This window comes from Ambystoma mexicanum, chromosome 1q (genome assembly GCF_040938575.1).
Source record: "Ambystoma mexicanum isolate Mex_15411 chromosome 1q, UKY_AmexF1_1, whole genome shotgun sequence".
NCBI classification, from domain to species: domain Eukaryota; kingdom Metazoa; phylum Chordata; class Amphibia; order Caudata; family Ambystomatidae; genus Ambystoma; species Ambystoma mexicanum.
Genome location: NC_090922.1, coordinates 227,835,878 through 227,851,679, shown reverse-complemented (window position 1 = coordinate 227,851,679; position 15,802 = coordinate 227,835,878). Strand labels below are relative to the sequence as shown.

General features: G+C 45.7%; 1 protein-coding gene across 2 annotated transcripts in view; it reads left to right on the top strand.

Annotated features, from left to right (window-relative positions):
• The first annotated feature begins 3,563 nt into the window (after positions 1-3,563).
• Positions 3,564-15,802, top strand: part of LOC138526900 (hepatic lectin-like) — a 316,016-nt gene continuing 303,777 nt past the window's right edge. The window contains exon 1 of one of the 2 annotated variants that reach the window (XM_069637732.1): positions 3,564-3,851. In XM_069637732.1, coding sequence (XP_069493833.1) covers positions 3,734-3,851 — 118 coding nt within the window. In that variant the 5' untranslated portion in view covers positions 3,564-3,733. The remainder of the gene's footprint in view (positions 3,852-15,802) is intronic. The other variant, XM_069637724.1, reaches the window with a different exon arrangement.

Below are 15,802 nucleotides of genomic sequence, written 5' to 3'. Positions count from 1 at the left end.
TCCTAGTTAAGTTATACACAAAATGCACTAAGCACTTTATCCAAATAGGAACACCATTTTTATAACCAGTGTAAACCTTGGCAAGATTGCTATGTGGCACCTAGCACTTTATTTGTATCATTAGTCATTTATAGGATATAGAATATTTGCTGCTATCGTACATATTGCACTTTATCCTGCATTGAAGCAACAGTAGAGGGGATGAAATACTGATTATTATGCTGGCTATTGTACTATGTAATACTGAAAGATAATTGTGTTGCAAAAAAGCATTTTAATCGATGCTATTGTGCACTAAGCACTTTATTCAAGATATTAGAGACTTGACAAATTGGAAACATTGGCAGCTATAATGCACTTTGCACTTTTGGCAATGGCATTTAAGATTTTATGCTGTGGTAACTTAAATGGAAATGGCTTACTCTCAAAAGAATGTTTGGTCATATTTTGAAGAATCTGGTAATACATGACCTACAACAGTACAAACGTTTTGAAATGTGTGGAAACACACATTGTCATACTGCACAATGCACTTTATAGATATGGGGATAATATATTAGCCCATGAATATCTGATGGGCTACTTTTGTAACATTTTTAGAAGTGACACATTGGATGTAGGACACATATGTATATACTTTTTACCATTCCAAGATGTCACTCAGAGAAACATACAGTGGGTCTTAGAAGGAAACATAAGGGAAAGTAAAGAAGGACTTCTTTCTTGCATGCACAAGTGTTTAAATGGGAAGCCTGTCATTTATGTTTACAACCAGACGAAGCCCTTTCGGGTGAAACGCGTAGTTGTTTTTTGTTCTCTCCTTTGCAACTTGTCCACCATGCTTTACAAATAAAGGACGTTTGATGGAGATCCTTTTTTGACGTGTTTGGATGATTTTTAATGATTCAGGAAGAGTGCCGTCCAGGAAGCGATATTTCGCTTTCTTTTTCCCTTCTCTTTTTATATATATATATTATATATATATATATATTATTTTCTGGGCACTTCACCCCCAAGATGTTCTCCATGAACTAATCATAAACTTTTCCCTTACCACCCCTGTACACTTGCACGTTGTGAACATTCATTCACACAGCATAGTGGGTTTGTCTCCCCTCCCAGTTATTGTCATGATTTCTTTGTAGCATTGATTGTATTACTTATCTCTGTAATGTATTGGCTACCTTCCCCTGTCCCTGTGTGCACTTGGAAACAGTTGGGGTTATTGAACGAGTGCCCAAGAAATGAATTACACATGTGTTTATTGCTAATGTGCTCCCATGACTGTGTACACTGCACTGTCCCAATACCACACAGGTGATGCCCAGCCTTATCATTGTACTGGTAGAATTCCAGGGGTGTGCCAGCTTGTTGTTGTGATCAATTATCTGCTTATGTGCCGTCTTCATATGTTCATGCAGCATGTTGACTGATGTGTGCATTGTGTATGTGACATTGTGTAATGAATGGGGATATGTTGCATGCACATTTGCTGCATATCATTGAGGGGGGACATGCAGTGTGGGGAATGTTGTAGGTTGTCTGTTTGTTTGATTTGCATGCAGTGTGCAGGTGTGCATGTGTGCAGGAACACAGGTTGATGGTTGTCATGGAAGAACTGCCCACAACCCTGGGCAAAATGTCATCAACCTCCACCACAGGAGGTAGTTGGGCATCCTCACCAAGGAGGAGGTACAGCTTAGCCACGAACCAGGGCATGGAGATTTGTTCCAATATGGCCCACTCACAAATGATCTTGTCCCGAATGTCAGAGATCAATGGATGACCCAGCTTGGGAGAATGAGTATATCGGCGAATAGAGAACTCTGCCACCTGATCCACAACAGCATACTCCTGAAACCCCATAGACACGTAAATCTGGTCCATCACCAGCTGGACCTCATCCCGGTCCTAGTATTTGCCAGAGGCATACTCATTGTATAACGAAAGGGAGGACCCAGCAGTGTCCAATGAAGAGGGACTAGAAGAGGTGGGACCAAGGGCAGGCACAGAAACACCAGAGGCAGCATGGGATGCCAGGAATTCCTTGCAAGAAACCCTACGAGTAGGGGCAGTCACCATACATCTTCTAGGAAGCCTAGAGGAGGAAGAAGAGGCAGGTATGGCATGTTTTCTCTTTTCAGTGTGTTTACCTATTTCTGCAAACGCCTGCGAACAGCGTTGGTTTAAGAAGCAGAAAAAAGCCTGGGAGAGCCTGTGTGGAGTCTGTGTTGCCGTAGCTACTGAGGTGAAAGGAAAGGACAAGAACCCACAAGCGCCACCCCCTCCCACATCCATCTGGGAAGGAGACGGCAAAGCTCTGAGGCCCAAACCGAGAACCAACAAGACATAGCAGGAGAGGCAGGAACCCGCGGCCCATCCACACCACAGAGTCGCGTCATCAACCCGCCACTTACACAGAAGTGAGAGCCTGAGGCCCTCTCCTGCATGCCAGCGGGCCACACCACCACCTCGTACCGGAGGGCAAGGGAGGCAGGAGCATACGGTCCCCGCGCAGAAGACCAGTGGGCTGCGCCACCACTATTATAGGTGTAGCCCACCACCAACTAATAAACCGGAAGTGGGTGTGGGGGAGACGGAGGCCCGGTGACCCCCCTCGCCAACCACAGCAGTCACCAGGGATGTCAGGTGGGGCAGGCGACCACCCAGCCCGCCAGAGATGACAGACGCTACCAGGATACCACCAGGCACACCCCAGTTGCCCAAGAAACCGGCACATACCACCTCCAGGCCCCCCAGGAGGCCCGGCAGGAACACTAGCACCCTGCAGCAACCAAGCCCTGCAGAGGCCCAGCCGGGTGTGGGACACCAGCCGTTGCCCCTCAAGTGCCCCGCACTGAGAGGATCAGACAGTTCCCGTAGGAACAAAAGAACTGCCTTGGATTGGGTAAGTGGGAAGTTATACCTCCTGGGGTGGGAGGGGCCAGAAGAGGCCAGCTTGTAAAAAAGAGTTCCAGTGAGCATGAACATACTCAAAAATAAGTACTGGAACGAGGACGAGGGACGTGGAGTTAATGCCGCCCCCCTTCTCCGCTCCCCACTCTCAGGTCCCTGGAAATAATTTTCAAGGGGGCCCATATTACGCATTTTCAGGAAGACCAACCCTTTCCACCGAGAACATTTGGAAATAAAATAGGTCACCACACAAAAGAGGTGCAGGTGCAAAGGCCTACCGGGAAAGCTCCAGAGTTCCCTATAGGCCAGTCCACCCCTGTCCACTCCCACCCATCTGCCTCGTCAGCCCACTCCCTCATTTTTGGATGCAGCCAGAGTACCAGTAGTTCCTTTTTTCCACTTTCCACCACTGGGCAAACCCCTAGATCCGGCTCATGGAAAAAGAGATGTTACTTAACCAGACTGCAGCAGTGTGTGCTAATTTCGAAATGGTAAAGTTTATTGCATGCAATTACATGTTGCTGCCAGTAACTGGAGAAGTCAGGTCACCACGCTGGTTTCCTGGTTCCCGATCAAACAGGATGCTGTGTCACTTAAAATAAAAAAAAAAAGAACTTAAGCAATAATAGGATGGGTGCTTAAAGGATTTGATTTTAGTTTCCTCTGTGACTTTAAAAAAAGCGCCAATTGAAGCACTGCGCCCAGGCTTAAGAACCTCCTCTTGTTTGCCTGCTAAGAAGGAGGACAGTGAGGTAGAAACGTCGAGCATCCGCGTGTCAGATACTTGTCGGCTTCTTTACTGCACACGAGGAGGAAGATGTCGGGGGATCTCGCCTACGAGGACTTGCAGTTCAAGGACAGGAACATCTATTCTGTGCTGGACGCGTCAGACGCAAAGCAGCCGAAGTCGCGATGGGACGCACACGCACCCAAAGGTAAGGCGGGGGCACGCCCCAGACCAGCATTCGGTACTTGAGTGCTATTCTTGGTGATTGTGCGCCCTTGATTTCTCTGGTGGTCTATAGAAGAATCAGGGGCCTAGAAATATATGAAGAAACTACACAGACATCGAAAAGGCACACATGGGACCACAACTGGCAGTGATATTTAACGCTTGGTATTTGGCAACGGGCTCAATTTAGTTGGCACATTTTTATGCGCCTTGTTGACAGTGGTTTCGTGCTCCCAACGAAAGATATTTAAAACCAAGGCAAACGAGAGTGCCTGCAAATATCCACAGGGCAAACTACGTACGTGCTGTCCGCCAGAACACTTCACATCCGCGATAACGTGTGTGTGGTTGTGGTGTGGTGTGTATAGTAAAATTAAAATGCCCGCGTGGCCGCCGCTAGGACACTCGTTATGCAGCCACACAAGTTCTACAGCAAGAACATTTTAGGTGGCACATATGACGCCAACAGGTTCTTTTTACCCTTATGAACGGAGTTTCTCCCTACAGATAAAATCTATCGATGTGGGCTAACATGCTTGTTTATACCTACCCAGGGCCTGCTCCGGATGTGGGGTGGGCGGGGGGAGGGGGGGTTTCTGCTTTACTCTATACATTTCTGCTTTACTCTATACATTTCAAGATGCAACTTATCCAGGAATGTTTTGCCATCAGGAGTGGACTGGGAGCCAAAAGAGGCCCTGCAAATAATGTTCAAAGTGGCCCTGTAATACACATTTTCCGCAAGCCCAACCCTTTTCCTATGAGAACATGTGGAAATAAAATAGGTTACCACGCAAAAGAGGCCCAGGCTGCAGAGGCCCACTGGGGAATCTACAGGGTTCTCTATAGGCCGGTCCTGCCCTGGTTGCCATTAACACTAACACTGCAAACCTTCGAGTCAGAGGGCACTCACTAGCTCAGGCAGTGCTTGATTTGTAAAAAAAATAAGTGCCAGGGCCCAAACAATCTTAGGCCCATAATGCCAGGCCCGGGCCACTTTGGTGCGAGACCTAGATCGGCCCACCACCAGCCCATCACACTGCTGCTGCCCCATGTCACATGTTTGGCGCTGCAGCACCTGTTGGCACCGGCGGGTAGTGGGATGGATGGGGAAGGGCACACATGGGTTGAGGTAGAAGGGAAGAGGAGAAGAAGGGGGTAGAGTGACACTTGAAGTCAGTGTGAGATTACATTATTTGCCCGGGATCACACACTTATGCTGAACAGCGAAGCGGGGATTTTAACCCACTCTGCAATTTGGGAATAGAACAGCCAACTTCTTCCACGCTTTACATGGAACAAATATTTAAGTTTTGGGTGTCAATAAGACCTACAAAAATACTCTCCTATAGAGTTTACTTGCAAACTACATAAATTGCATAAAAGCTTCATAACAACATGTAAATCCTTATAGCAGCATTTTGGGCCAAAATAATATCAGTGTACCTTTATTGTCCACATCCTGAATGGAAAACTATAAGATGCAAAAAACAAAATATTTACCCACTCTATTTTCATCGCTTTTAGACTCACAATAAAATAAGTTGTGTCATAAACTCACTTAGGTTTGGTCTATAAAAAGCCACCCCGAACATATACACAGACCAAAAGCCTGGCGTGGACACTGTACAAAGCGTGCACAGATCGGATAGCTCATCATTGCAGAGGAAGGTCCACAACCGCACCAACACGGTAGTTAGCTGGGAAGAAACCCGGCCTGCAACGGCATCTGGAGCCAGAATCCAATAGTCACAACCAGGAAAGGACGACCGCCACAACAGCAACAATGCAGGAGGACCCACCAACACCACCACATGGACATTCAGTGCCATTGTTGTTACCGTCTCCAAACTGCAGAGAAGCCACTACAGAAACGCCTCTCCATTCGCTGCAGCAGCCCTGAGACAACTCCGGCAGCCCCACGGTACCATCACTCCGCAGCCCACCCGCCAGCCACTCTGCAAGTCTTTGTTTCTGCAAAATGCCACCTTTGGTGAGTCATTTTATTTCAGTGAGTCTTCAACTATTTACTTGGCTTCTCTTATCTAGTTTGTAAAATCAGAGGCAGGAGTACAAACGCCGCAATAGTGACCAACTTCCAACTCAGTGACATGAGAAAGCGAGCACCCCCCATGCGCCGCCATTAACCAGAAGATATTTCAAAACTGGAAGAAGTCAAATTGCCTCAAGCAAATCAGTCAAGGATTCCTCATAGAAACATGAAGCTCAAGCCTTTTTTTCTAACCCAGCAGATGAAGCCGTTAGCGCGGCCATCTTACAATACTTGATTCACCACGCACTCACTAAACGGCTCGCACCCTTCCAGCCTACCAGTGGAGCCCGCTCTCTTCAAACATGCTGTAAAGAGAAAGGATCACATTTATAATTATTGTGCATGTGTCGCTTGTTTGCTCTCTAGACTACAATATGGAGGAATTCCCTAAAACATAACCACGTACATTGCTCAGATGCACAGGGGTGGGTGGTAATGCGTGTTCCAAACATCACAACAGAAGATAGAATTCTCTGTGAAACTTTTCCTGATCTCAACTTTAAAACATGTCTTCTGCAAGTTAACACGTGTGCCATGTGCACAACACAAAGCCACGATGCCCGATCAAGTATGTGTACTTTGTAGAGATTGGTGTTTTACAAATGGCAGCTCATTTTTGATATTCAGCAGCCTGCGATTGCTCGTTCCAGAATAATAACCCCAGCGCACGTGCCAGATTTTGTGGCGGGCACTTGCAGAAGCCAGTTGCGTCATCGATGAAGCAAGATCTTGGTAAATTGTTTTGCAGACGGATGATAACTTATCTTTAGAACATGTTGTGCAATGGCAGGACCAAATTAAAACACGAATCTGCTCTTGAGTTGTATGCCGAAAATGTGGGTTGTATTTTTATTTATTTTGACATTTATATAGCGCACAAAACCCAGGGGGTATCTAGGCGCATTCAACTTAAGGATATGGTTATAAATGAGTGCATGAGGTAAGTTACAGTGTCGGCATATATAGGTCTACATCCAATTTCGGAGGAGCTCAACTCATGTTACAGGGAGCTTTGTTTGATTTAGGGCAAAATAGAGAATGCAGGATACAGGCTAGGAAAGGCTCGCCTCTAGTAACGGGGAGCCATGTCTAGTTTCCATGCAAAGGAGAAATAGGTAAAGTAGTATGCAGGCTAGGAAGGTTCGCCTCTTGTGGTGAACCAGGTCTAAGTTACATGCAAAGGAGAAATAGGTAAAGTAGTATGCAGGCTAGGAAGGTTCGCCTCTTGTGGTGATGGTGAACCACGTCTAAGTTACATGCAAAGGAGAAATAGGTAAAGTAGTAGGCAGGCTAGGAAGGTTTGCCTCTTGTGGTGAACCAGGTCTAAGTTACATGCAAAGGAGAAATAGGTAAAGTAGTATGCAGGCTAGGAAGGTTCGCCTCTTGTGGTGAACCACGTCTAAGTTACATGCAAAGGAGAAATAGGTAAAGTAGTATGCAGGCTAGGAAGGTTCGCCTCTTGTGGTGAACCACGTCTAAGTTACATACAAAGGAGAAATAGGTAAAGTAGTATGCAGGCTAGGAAGGTTCGCCTCTTGTGGTGAACCACGTCTAAGTTACATGCAAAGGAGAAATAGGTAAAGTAGTATGCAGGCTAGGAAGGTTTGCCTCTTGTGGTGAACCAGGTCTAAGTTACATGCAAAGGAGAAATAGGTAAAGTAGTATGCAGGCTAGGAAGGTTCGCCTCTTGTGGTGAACCACGTCTAAGTTACATGCAAAGGAGAAATAGGTAAAGTAGTAGGCAGGCGAGGAAGGTTCGCCTCTTGTGGTGATGGTGAACCACGTCTAAGTTACATGCAAAGGAGAAATAGGTAAAGTAGTATGCAGGCTAGGAAGGTTCGCCTCTTGTGGTGAACCACGTCTAAGTTACATGCAAAGGAGAAATAGGTAAAGTAGTAGGCAGGCGAGGAAGGTTCGCCTCTTGTGGTGAACCACGTCTAAGTTACATGCAAAGGAGAAATAGGTAAAGTAGTAGGCAGGCGAGGAAGGTTCGCCTCTTGTGGTGATGGTGAACCACGTCTAAGTTACATGCAAAGGAGAAATAGGTAAAGTAGTATGCAGGCTAGGAAGGTTTGCCTCTTGTGGTGAACCACGTCTAAGTTACATGCAAAGGAGAAATAGGTAAAGTAGTAGGCAGGCGAGGAAGGTTCGCCTCTTGTGGTGAACCACGTCTAAGTTACATGCAAAGGAGAAATAGGTAAAGTAGTATGCAGGCTAGGAAGGTTCGCCTCTTGTGGTGAACCACGACTAAGTTACATGCAAAGGAGAAATAGGTAAAGTAGTATGCAGGCTAGGAAGGTCCGCCTCTTGTGGTGATGGTGAACCACGTCTAAGTTACATGCAAAGGAGAAATAGGTAAAGTAGTATGCAGGCTAGGAAGGTTCGCCTCTTGTGGTGATGGTGAACCACGTCTAAGTTACATGCAAAGGAGAAATAGGTAAAGTAGTATGCAGGCTAGGAAGGTTCGCCTCTTGTGGTGAACCACGTCTAAGTTACATGCAAAGGAGAAATAGGTAAAGTAGTATGCAGGCTAGGAAGGTTCGCCTCTTGTGGTGAACCACGTCTAAGTTACATGCAAAGGAGAAATAGGTAAAGTAGTATGCAGGCTAGGAAGGTTCGCCTCTTGTGGTGAACCACGTCTAAGTTACATGCAAAGGAGAAATAGGTAAAGTAGTATGCAGGCTAGGAAGGTTCGCCTCTTGTGGTGAACCAGGTCTAAGTTACATGCAAAGGAGAAATAGGTAAAGTAGTATGCAGGCGAGGAAGGTTCGCCTCTTGTGGTGAACCACGTCTAAGTTACATGCAAAGGAGAAATAGGTAAAGTAGTATGCAGGCGAGGAAGGTTCGCCTCTTGTGGTGAACCAGGTCTAAGTTACATGCAAAGGAGAAATAGGTAAAGTAGTATGCAGGCTAGGAAGGTTCGCCTCTTCTGGTGAACCACGTCTAAGTTACATGCAAAGGAGAAATAGGTAAAGTAGTAGGCAGGCTAGGAAGGTTCGCCTCTTGTGGTGATGGTGAACCACGTCTAAGTTACATGCAAAGGAGAAATAGGTAAAGTAGTATGCAGGCTAGGAAGGTCCGCCTCTTGTGGTGAACCACGTCTAAGTTACATGCAAAGGAGAAATAGGTAAAGTAGTAGGCAGGCGAGGAAGGTTCGCCTCTTGTGGTGAACCAGGTCTAAGTTACAAGCAAAGGAGTAATAGGTAAAGTAGTAGGCAGGCGAGGAAGGTTCGCCTCTTGTGGTGAACCACGTCTAAGTTACATGCAAAGGAGAAATAGGTAAAGTAGTAGGCAGGCGAGGAAGGTTCGCCTCTTGTGGTGAACCACGTCTAAGTTACATGCAAAGGAGAAATAGGTAAAGTAGTAGGCAGGCGAGGAAGGTTCGCCTCTTGTGGTGAACCACGTCTAAGTTACATGCAAAGGAGAAATAGGTAAAGTAGTATGCAGGCTAGGAAGGTTCGCCTCTTGTGGTGATGGTGAACCACGTCTAAGTTACATGCAAAGGAGAAATAGGTAAAGTAGTAGGCAGGCGAGGAAGGTTCGCCTCTTGTGGTGATGGTGAACCACGTCTAAGTTACATGCAAAGGAGAAATAGGTAAAGTAGTAGGCAGGCGAGGAAGGTTCGCCTCTTGTGGTGAACCACGTCTAAGTTACATGCAAAGGAGAAATAGGTAAAGTAGTAGGCAGGCTAGGAAGGTTCGCCTCTTGTGGTGATGGTGAACCACGTCTAAGTTACATGCAAAGGAGAAATAGGTAAAGTAGTAGGCAGGCTAGGAAGGTTTGCCTCTTGTGGTGAACCACTTCTAAGTTACATGCAAAGGAGAAATAGGTAAAGTAGTAGGCAGGCTAGGAAGGTTTGCCTATTGTTGCGGGGACCACGTCTAGATTACAGGCAAAATATAAAATATAAAAAGTGTAAAGAGGAGTGCGGGCTAGGAAAAGCTCTCATCTTGTTGCAGGAACTACGACTAGATTGCGAACGTGATGACAAAGGATGCGAAGAGTAAACAAATGAAAAAACGAATTAGAGCCCACTTGTTGGCTCCGCATGGGTAGAGACATCAGATGAAGCAAGAACCACCGGTAACATAAATGTTATTGTACTAGGGTTTGGGCTCGTAATACGTGATAGCAACCTCTGCAGCTGTACATGTCAATGGAATGAAGTAAGTTGCAAGTCAGCGCAAAGGTCAATGTTTATGGGTCCGGGTGATCATTGAGATATGCTGCGATGGTATCGGAAGGGATCCAGGCGGTAACGGTGTGGGCGGCAAGATACATGAAGCTACAGAGCGCATATCAGTGCAGGCATGATGTGAAAGACACTTAGTAGGGAACAAGAGCAGAAGGGTATCTGGCACTCGTATTAGGATGGTTTGGATAGCAGGCGAGTAACGAGTAGTAATGGCCAGAATAAATAAATGAGTGAGCCAAATAAAGTGTGTCTCTAACCTGAGGAAAGAGCAGGAACACTACAGAATGCGCGCCAGAGGCAAGTGACAGACTGTTATGCATCAGGCAAGAGGGGCAAGACACAGGGAAGAACAAGGAAAGACAGGGCCCTTTAACTCAGCCCTTAAAAGACAGGGCCATTGGGCTCTGCCGTTAGGCATAGGCATAGGCGTTGCCTCCCAGCTCTGTTGGGTCAGTGGATTTGCTGAATCAATGGGCCAATCACAGTGCTGGAACATGGGTATGCCTCTCCTGGCAGGACAAAGGCCAGGCAGGTACAAAACGCTGGCGGACATCTTGATGTAGAAAATGAGGCCAGTGGGAACCATGCTGCAGAAGCCAGGAACAAATGCTGTACTGCAGTGGAAAGGGGGCACATCCTACTGCGTCGAGCAGTAGAAGGGGAAGGACAATTGTTTGAGGATGAATGCGCTCAGAAATAAAACATGCATATATAGTTGAAAATGAACGATGTTTGGCTAATGTATGCCATAATTCCTGAGAGGTAGGGGAGGGGCGATATGGAAGGCTTTACCGACACACACACACACACTCACACTCACTCACTCTCTCTGCCCCACTCTGGAGCCAGTGCGCTTTATAAATCCAGGGTAATGTAACACAGCATGCATATAGGTAGTGGACTTAAACATTGTTTTATTTTAATGATGACCCGTTTAAAAAAAACCCATCAGTCTCAAGCACTTTGTTTGACAATATTTTAGGGTGAATTGTGGCCTTATTAAGGAAGGTGAGGTTTTAAAAGAAGAAAATGTAGGCCCATCACAATGCACAGCCCCGCGGCGGAGTCGCGGACCGCCAGTCTGACTCTGCCTGGACCTGGTCACGGAATCCTGGACAGTCAGCAGGTCACACAGACAGCCACGCCACCAGGGGACTGCGCCGCCACCCATGCCCCTGAACTCAGCAGACTTCACATCATCACAACACTTATGGACTGATCTACCTCCTGCTTTGGAGTCGGCTGTCGGCAGGGACTCAGTCTCCTCCTGTCGTGGCCTCTGGGGTGGCACAACCTGGTGCACACAAATGAAAAAGCAGGGCCTCAGCTCAGGAAGCAACTAGGCTGCACCACACGTGCTGGGCTGGCTTGGGCAGGTAGACAGCAGGCTCTCTCACGACATAACGCCATGCCTTCACAGTAACTTGTGAAATGAAGGTGGCCCTGTGCTGCCTGTGCCAACAACAACACCACTATACAGAATTTATCAAATACTGCAAAGTAACAACAGAATGTTAGTTTTCATTGGCTGTTTGTCGTTTCATTGCTATTGCTGTAGTCACAGGCCCAGCCAGCCATGGCCTGCAACCTGCAACTGCAAGCAGAGCGAGAGAGATCACAAATCACAATGATTTATGATCGAAGACTTGGAAGGCAAAGAAACAAAACAATTGCACGTGCACTGGCCCGCCGTATCAATTAGTTCCGGTGCCCAAATAAGAGAACCGGTGTTGCCCAGCGGCAAACACAGGCACAAATTCAGCAATGAGCTTAGGTCTTGCCAGACTAGCCATAGATGGCAAGCACAACTATGCTCTAATTGCGTGTACAGGCGAGAGCGTACTCCTGGAAAGGCCTAACAGGTGTTTTCAAAACTTCACTTCCAGTCTTTTCAGCCAGTACAAGTCCCCTTTTGCTCAACCCTCTGCAGCATATAAACCTGTAAGCATATTTTTCTTATATATGCAGAAATAAGTGGTAAGAGTAAAAAACCTTTTAATGGCTATGTTTGTTGTCATGGGATTCTTGATGTGTGTAACATTTTAATGCATAATGAAAGATTATACCTAGGCATTCAAAGTCATTTCAAAGGTTGCATGTGGTTTTATCGAATTATAAAACAAAGAATGAATTTTGAACAAACCCAAAACATCTAAAAAACAAAATAACACATTTTGATGTTTTTGGAGGTGTTCCCCCCAATCCTCCCTTTTAAACTTTTTTTAATACCCTTCCACCACCCCAAAAACTACTATTCCCATTCCCAACCACATATGTACATTTAAAACATTTTTTTTAAAATAGATGTTTTGGGTTCGTTAAAAATTCATTCTTTATTTCATAATTCGATATTATCACTGCATACCCTTTCAAGCACTATATATGACTATGCCATCCCCGCTTTTGATTATGACCTGATTTATTTGCTGGGAAGCAAATCATTTTGAAGTCAATAAATTAATTTCGGTCTCATTCACTATAGAATAGTGGCTTATAGTGTCTAGTTGTTGTTGAAGACCTATGTCGCTGGAATCAAGATCAGATCATCTGCATAGTAAAACCAACTAATGTGTTCTGACGGATTTGGGAGGAAGCACTCCAATATTCCCCCAAATATCAATCCGGCTGTCTGAGCATAGATTGAATAAAGACGAGGCCAAAATGCAAGCGTCTTTAGATCCCCTGTTAGTTACCAATTATTTTGTCGAGCCCCCTCGCGTCTAACCTCACCCAAACCATTTTATTTTTATATTGAATGTCCTAATTGAGGAACAGAAATTCTGAATTTCTGGCACTTGCTATGGGCCTGCACAAAGGCAAACTAGCATTCCCTAGAAGCAGAATGCGCTTGGGAGAGGGACCGGGAATGGCTGCCTGAGACTTTTTAAGAAACATTGAACAGCTGCAATGAGCTAATTCAGATGCTGATGAATAATAATCATAGGGATCTTGCGCACATAAGGCAAATGATGCCCGCTGTTGGGCACTGCACCATGTTTTGGCTTCATAGTACCCATGCTGATCGACCTTTTGACATCAACATTCAATAAAAAAAGAAAAATCTTTGTGCTGCTTTACGCAAAATAAAGACATCTGGTCATCTTGGAAGGGAAGATAAGTTACCTACTGATGTGCACTTGTGCTCAAAGTATCAAAGCCTGTTTAGAGCATATGCCTGTTACCTCAATAATGCAAAATGGAAGTACATTTTTGGTATATTGAAATCTAGCAATAACAAGACATCTTGGTATATGCATCGGATTTATGTGGCAGATGATAATACTAAAGCAGTAAATCCCCTTAGAGAAGCAAAATGGATCACACATATGAAAGAATTGTATTGGGCACTGCTTGTGAATGGAGGAGATAAAGGAAAAAACAAGTCCACAATGACATCCTATAATAGGCAATTAAAGAAGGATAACTTCCGTTTGTCGATTTTTGAGGAGTGCTCAACTGATGAATCTGAGGAGGACGGGTGCACCGGCACTGGGTGCAAGTGTGCCAGTGCATCCATCAAAGTCTGCGAGCCGGTGCCATTCCGCCCGACAGGTCGGACCTGGCGGGCTGAAAGGGACCCGCTCGCACAACTCATAGTTTGCGGGTCCGGAAACAACGGTATCGGCAAGCTTCCTGGTACCATTGTTTCCGGACCAGCAAACTCGTAATGAGGCTTGTTTCTTTGTGAGTTTGCTCTAGCGCAGATTTAACCAAAACGGCAGGATGCTTCTTTGGCAGAAGCTGCCCCTGCACACAGCAGCCAACAGAGGGAGAGGGTTCTCCTCTAGGTTTATTCTCTTTGGTACAGCAGACCAGAAGTGGTATTTTAGAGGTGTTGCTGCCCTCCCATTGTCTTACTATTCATGCTGCAGGAGTGGGGGCCATGTCCGGAACCCACCGCTCATCGTTCCCAGCCCATGAAAGAACATGTGAAACCACCGGCTGCCTTGCATTTCCTTGCCGTTAGTCCTTTCCAGAGAAACAGTGGTATAACAGCTGGTATTTCAAAGGTCAGCTTGTCTGTTGTGTGCACCAGGGCTGAGGTGCGTCTCGCAGAACACATCCAGCACTATATGTAACTATGCCACAAATTGTGGGGATAAGCGACACATGACACAAAATGTCTATGCCGTGTGTCAATTGCCCTGTGTGATGAATGAAGTGAACTGCACCCACAGGTTCGGTGATCATGAATTGCAAAATAGGCACTTCCGTTGGGAAAATACTGAATCAGATTTCAGCCTGATCCTTTCTCCAGCTTAATAGTCCGGTAAGCTTGCCGGTACCGTTGTATCCAGACCGGCAAACTCAGAGTTGTGCTCGCGGGTGCCTTTCATTCCGCCAGGTCTGACCTAGCGGAATGAAAGGCACCCGCGAGCGCAGCATGCCTGTAGCACAGGTACCGTTATGAACAGTGCCGGTACTACAGGCATCCCCATTCCCATTGACAGGGGTGTTGCTAGGGGGGGCTAAGGGGGCTATAGCCCCTGATATTTTGGTTGTATCCTCCGGATAGAATCTCAGGAGCTACAGCCAAAAGACTAGCTAGCCCCCAGTCCCAACATTCCCGACATCAGCGTAGCCCCGGGTCTTTTCCAGACCTAGCAACTCCCCTGCCCATTGAGCACTATGGGGCTCAATGGGAATGGGGATCACCCGATTCAGGCACCTGCAAAAAGGCAATTACCAAGTCCGGCATGGCCAGAATACCCCGGTAATTGCCCATTCACGGGTGCCAGACTTTCTTGCAAGTTTGGAGGTAGCCTTGCCGGTTTTACCGGCAAGGCTATCTCCAACCTTGTAAGGAGGCCCATAGTCACAGAGGCCACATTAGCTACTTGCATTCATGTATTTCTTTACACAAAGGGAAAGCCTGTTTTTTGAAAATGTGCACAATTATTTTTCAGCTAATAAAATATTAACTTGATGCAATTTCAGGTACATTTTAGAAACATATAACAATTTCAGGCTTACCTTGGATGGTAATTTACCAATGCAAATGTTGCAATACTATGCCTCGAACGGTAAAGGGCTGTTGTCCTCTAGCGTGGCTTGTATTTTGCTAATCCAATCCATAAGCATTAAGTCCGAATACAGTCCTGTGAGTGAGCAACATGTGCTGTTGTTGTGTAACTGATGTGTTATACGTGAGATGCACTCTACCTAAAATGTGAATTTACCAGAATTCCTGTCCTATTTTTGTAAATGTTATGTGTCATTCTATTCTTACAAGCATTGTGTTTTCATGTCTATATACACATACACACACCCACACTTGCAAACACATTCATTTTCAGTTCACACATGGCCCCTTCACTACATACCTTCATAATAGCAAATTGCCCGAGAGTTATTTAGACCCTCAACTTTTGAGAGAGAGAGAGAGAGAGAGAGAGAGAGAGAGAGAGAAAGAGAGAGAGAGAAAGAGAGAGAAATTGTTAATTCACGTTGCTTCATTTTTCCCAATCTACAAGTGTTTCTATTTGTTCATGAAGACTTTCAGGATCTTCAGTCTAAAAAAAAATGATATCCTATTGAGTAAACATAGAAAATGATTCATAGAGAGACATTCATACTCATTTTCCAAAATATGCCAATTGCTTGCAGGGGACTGACCACAATTACATAAACATGCATGTGGTTGGGTCCCCTACATTGAAGAGTAAAAGAAGGTGAAGTCGCCTTT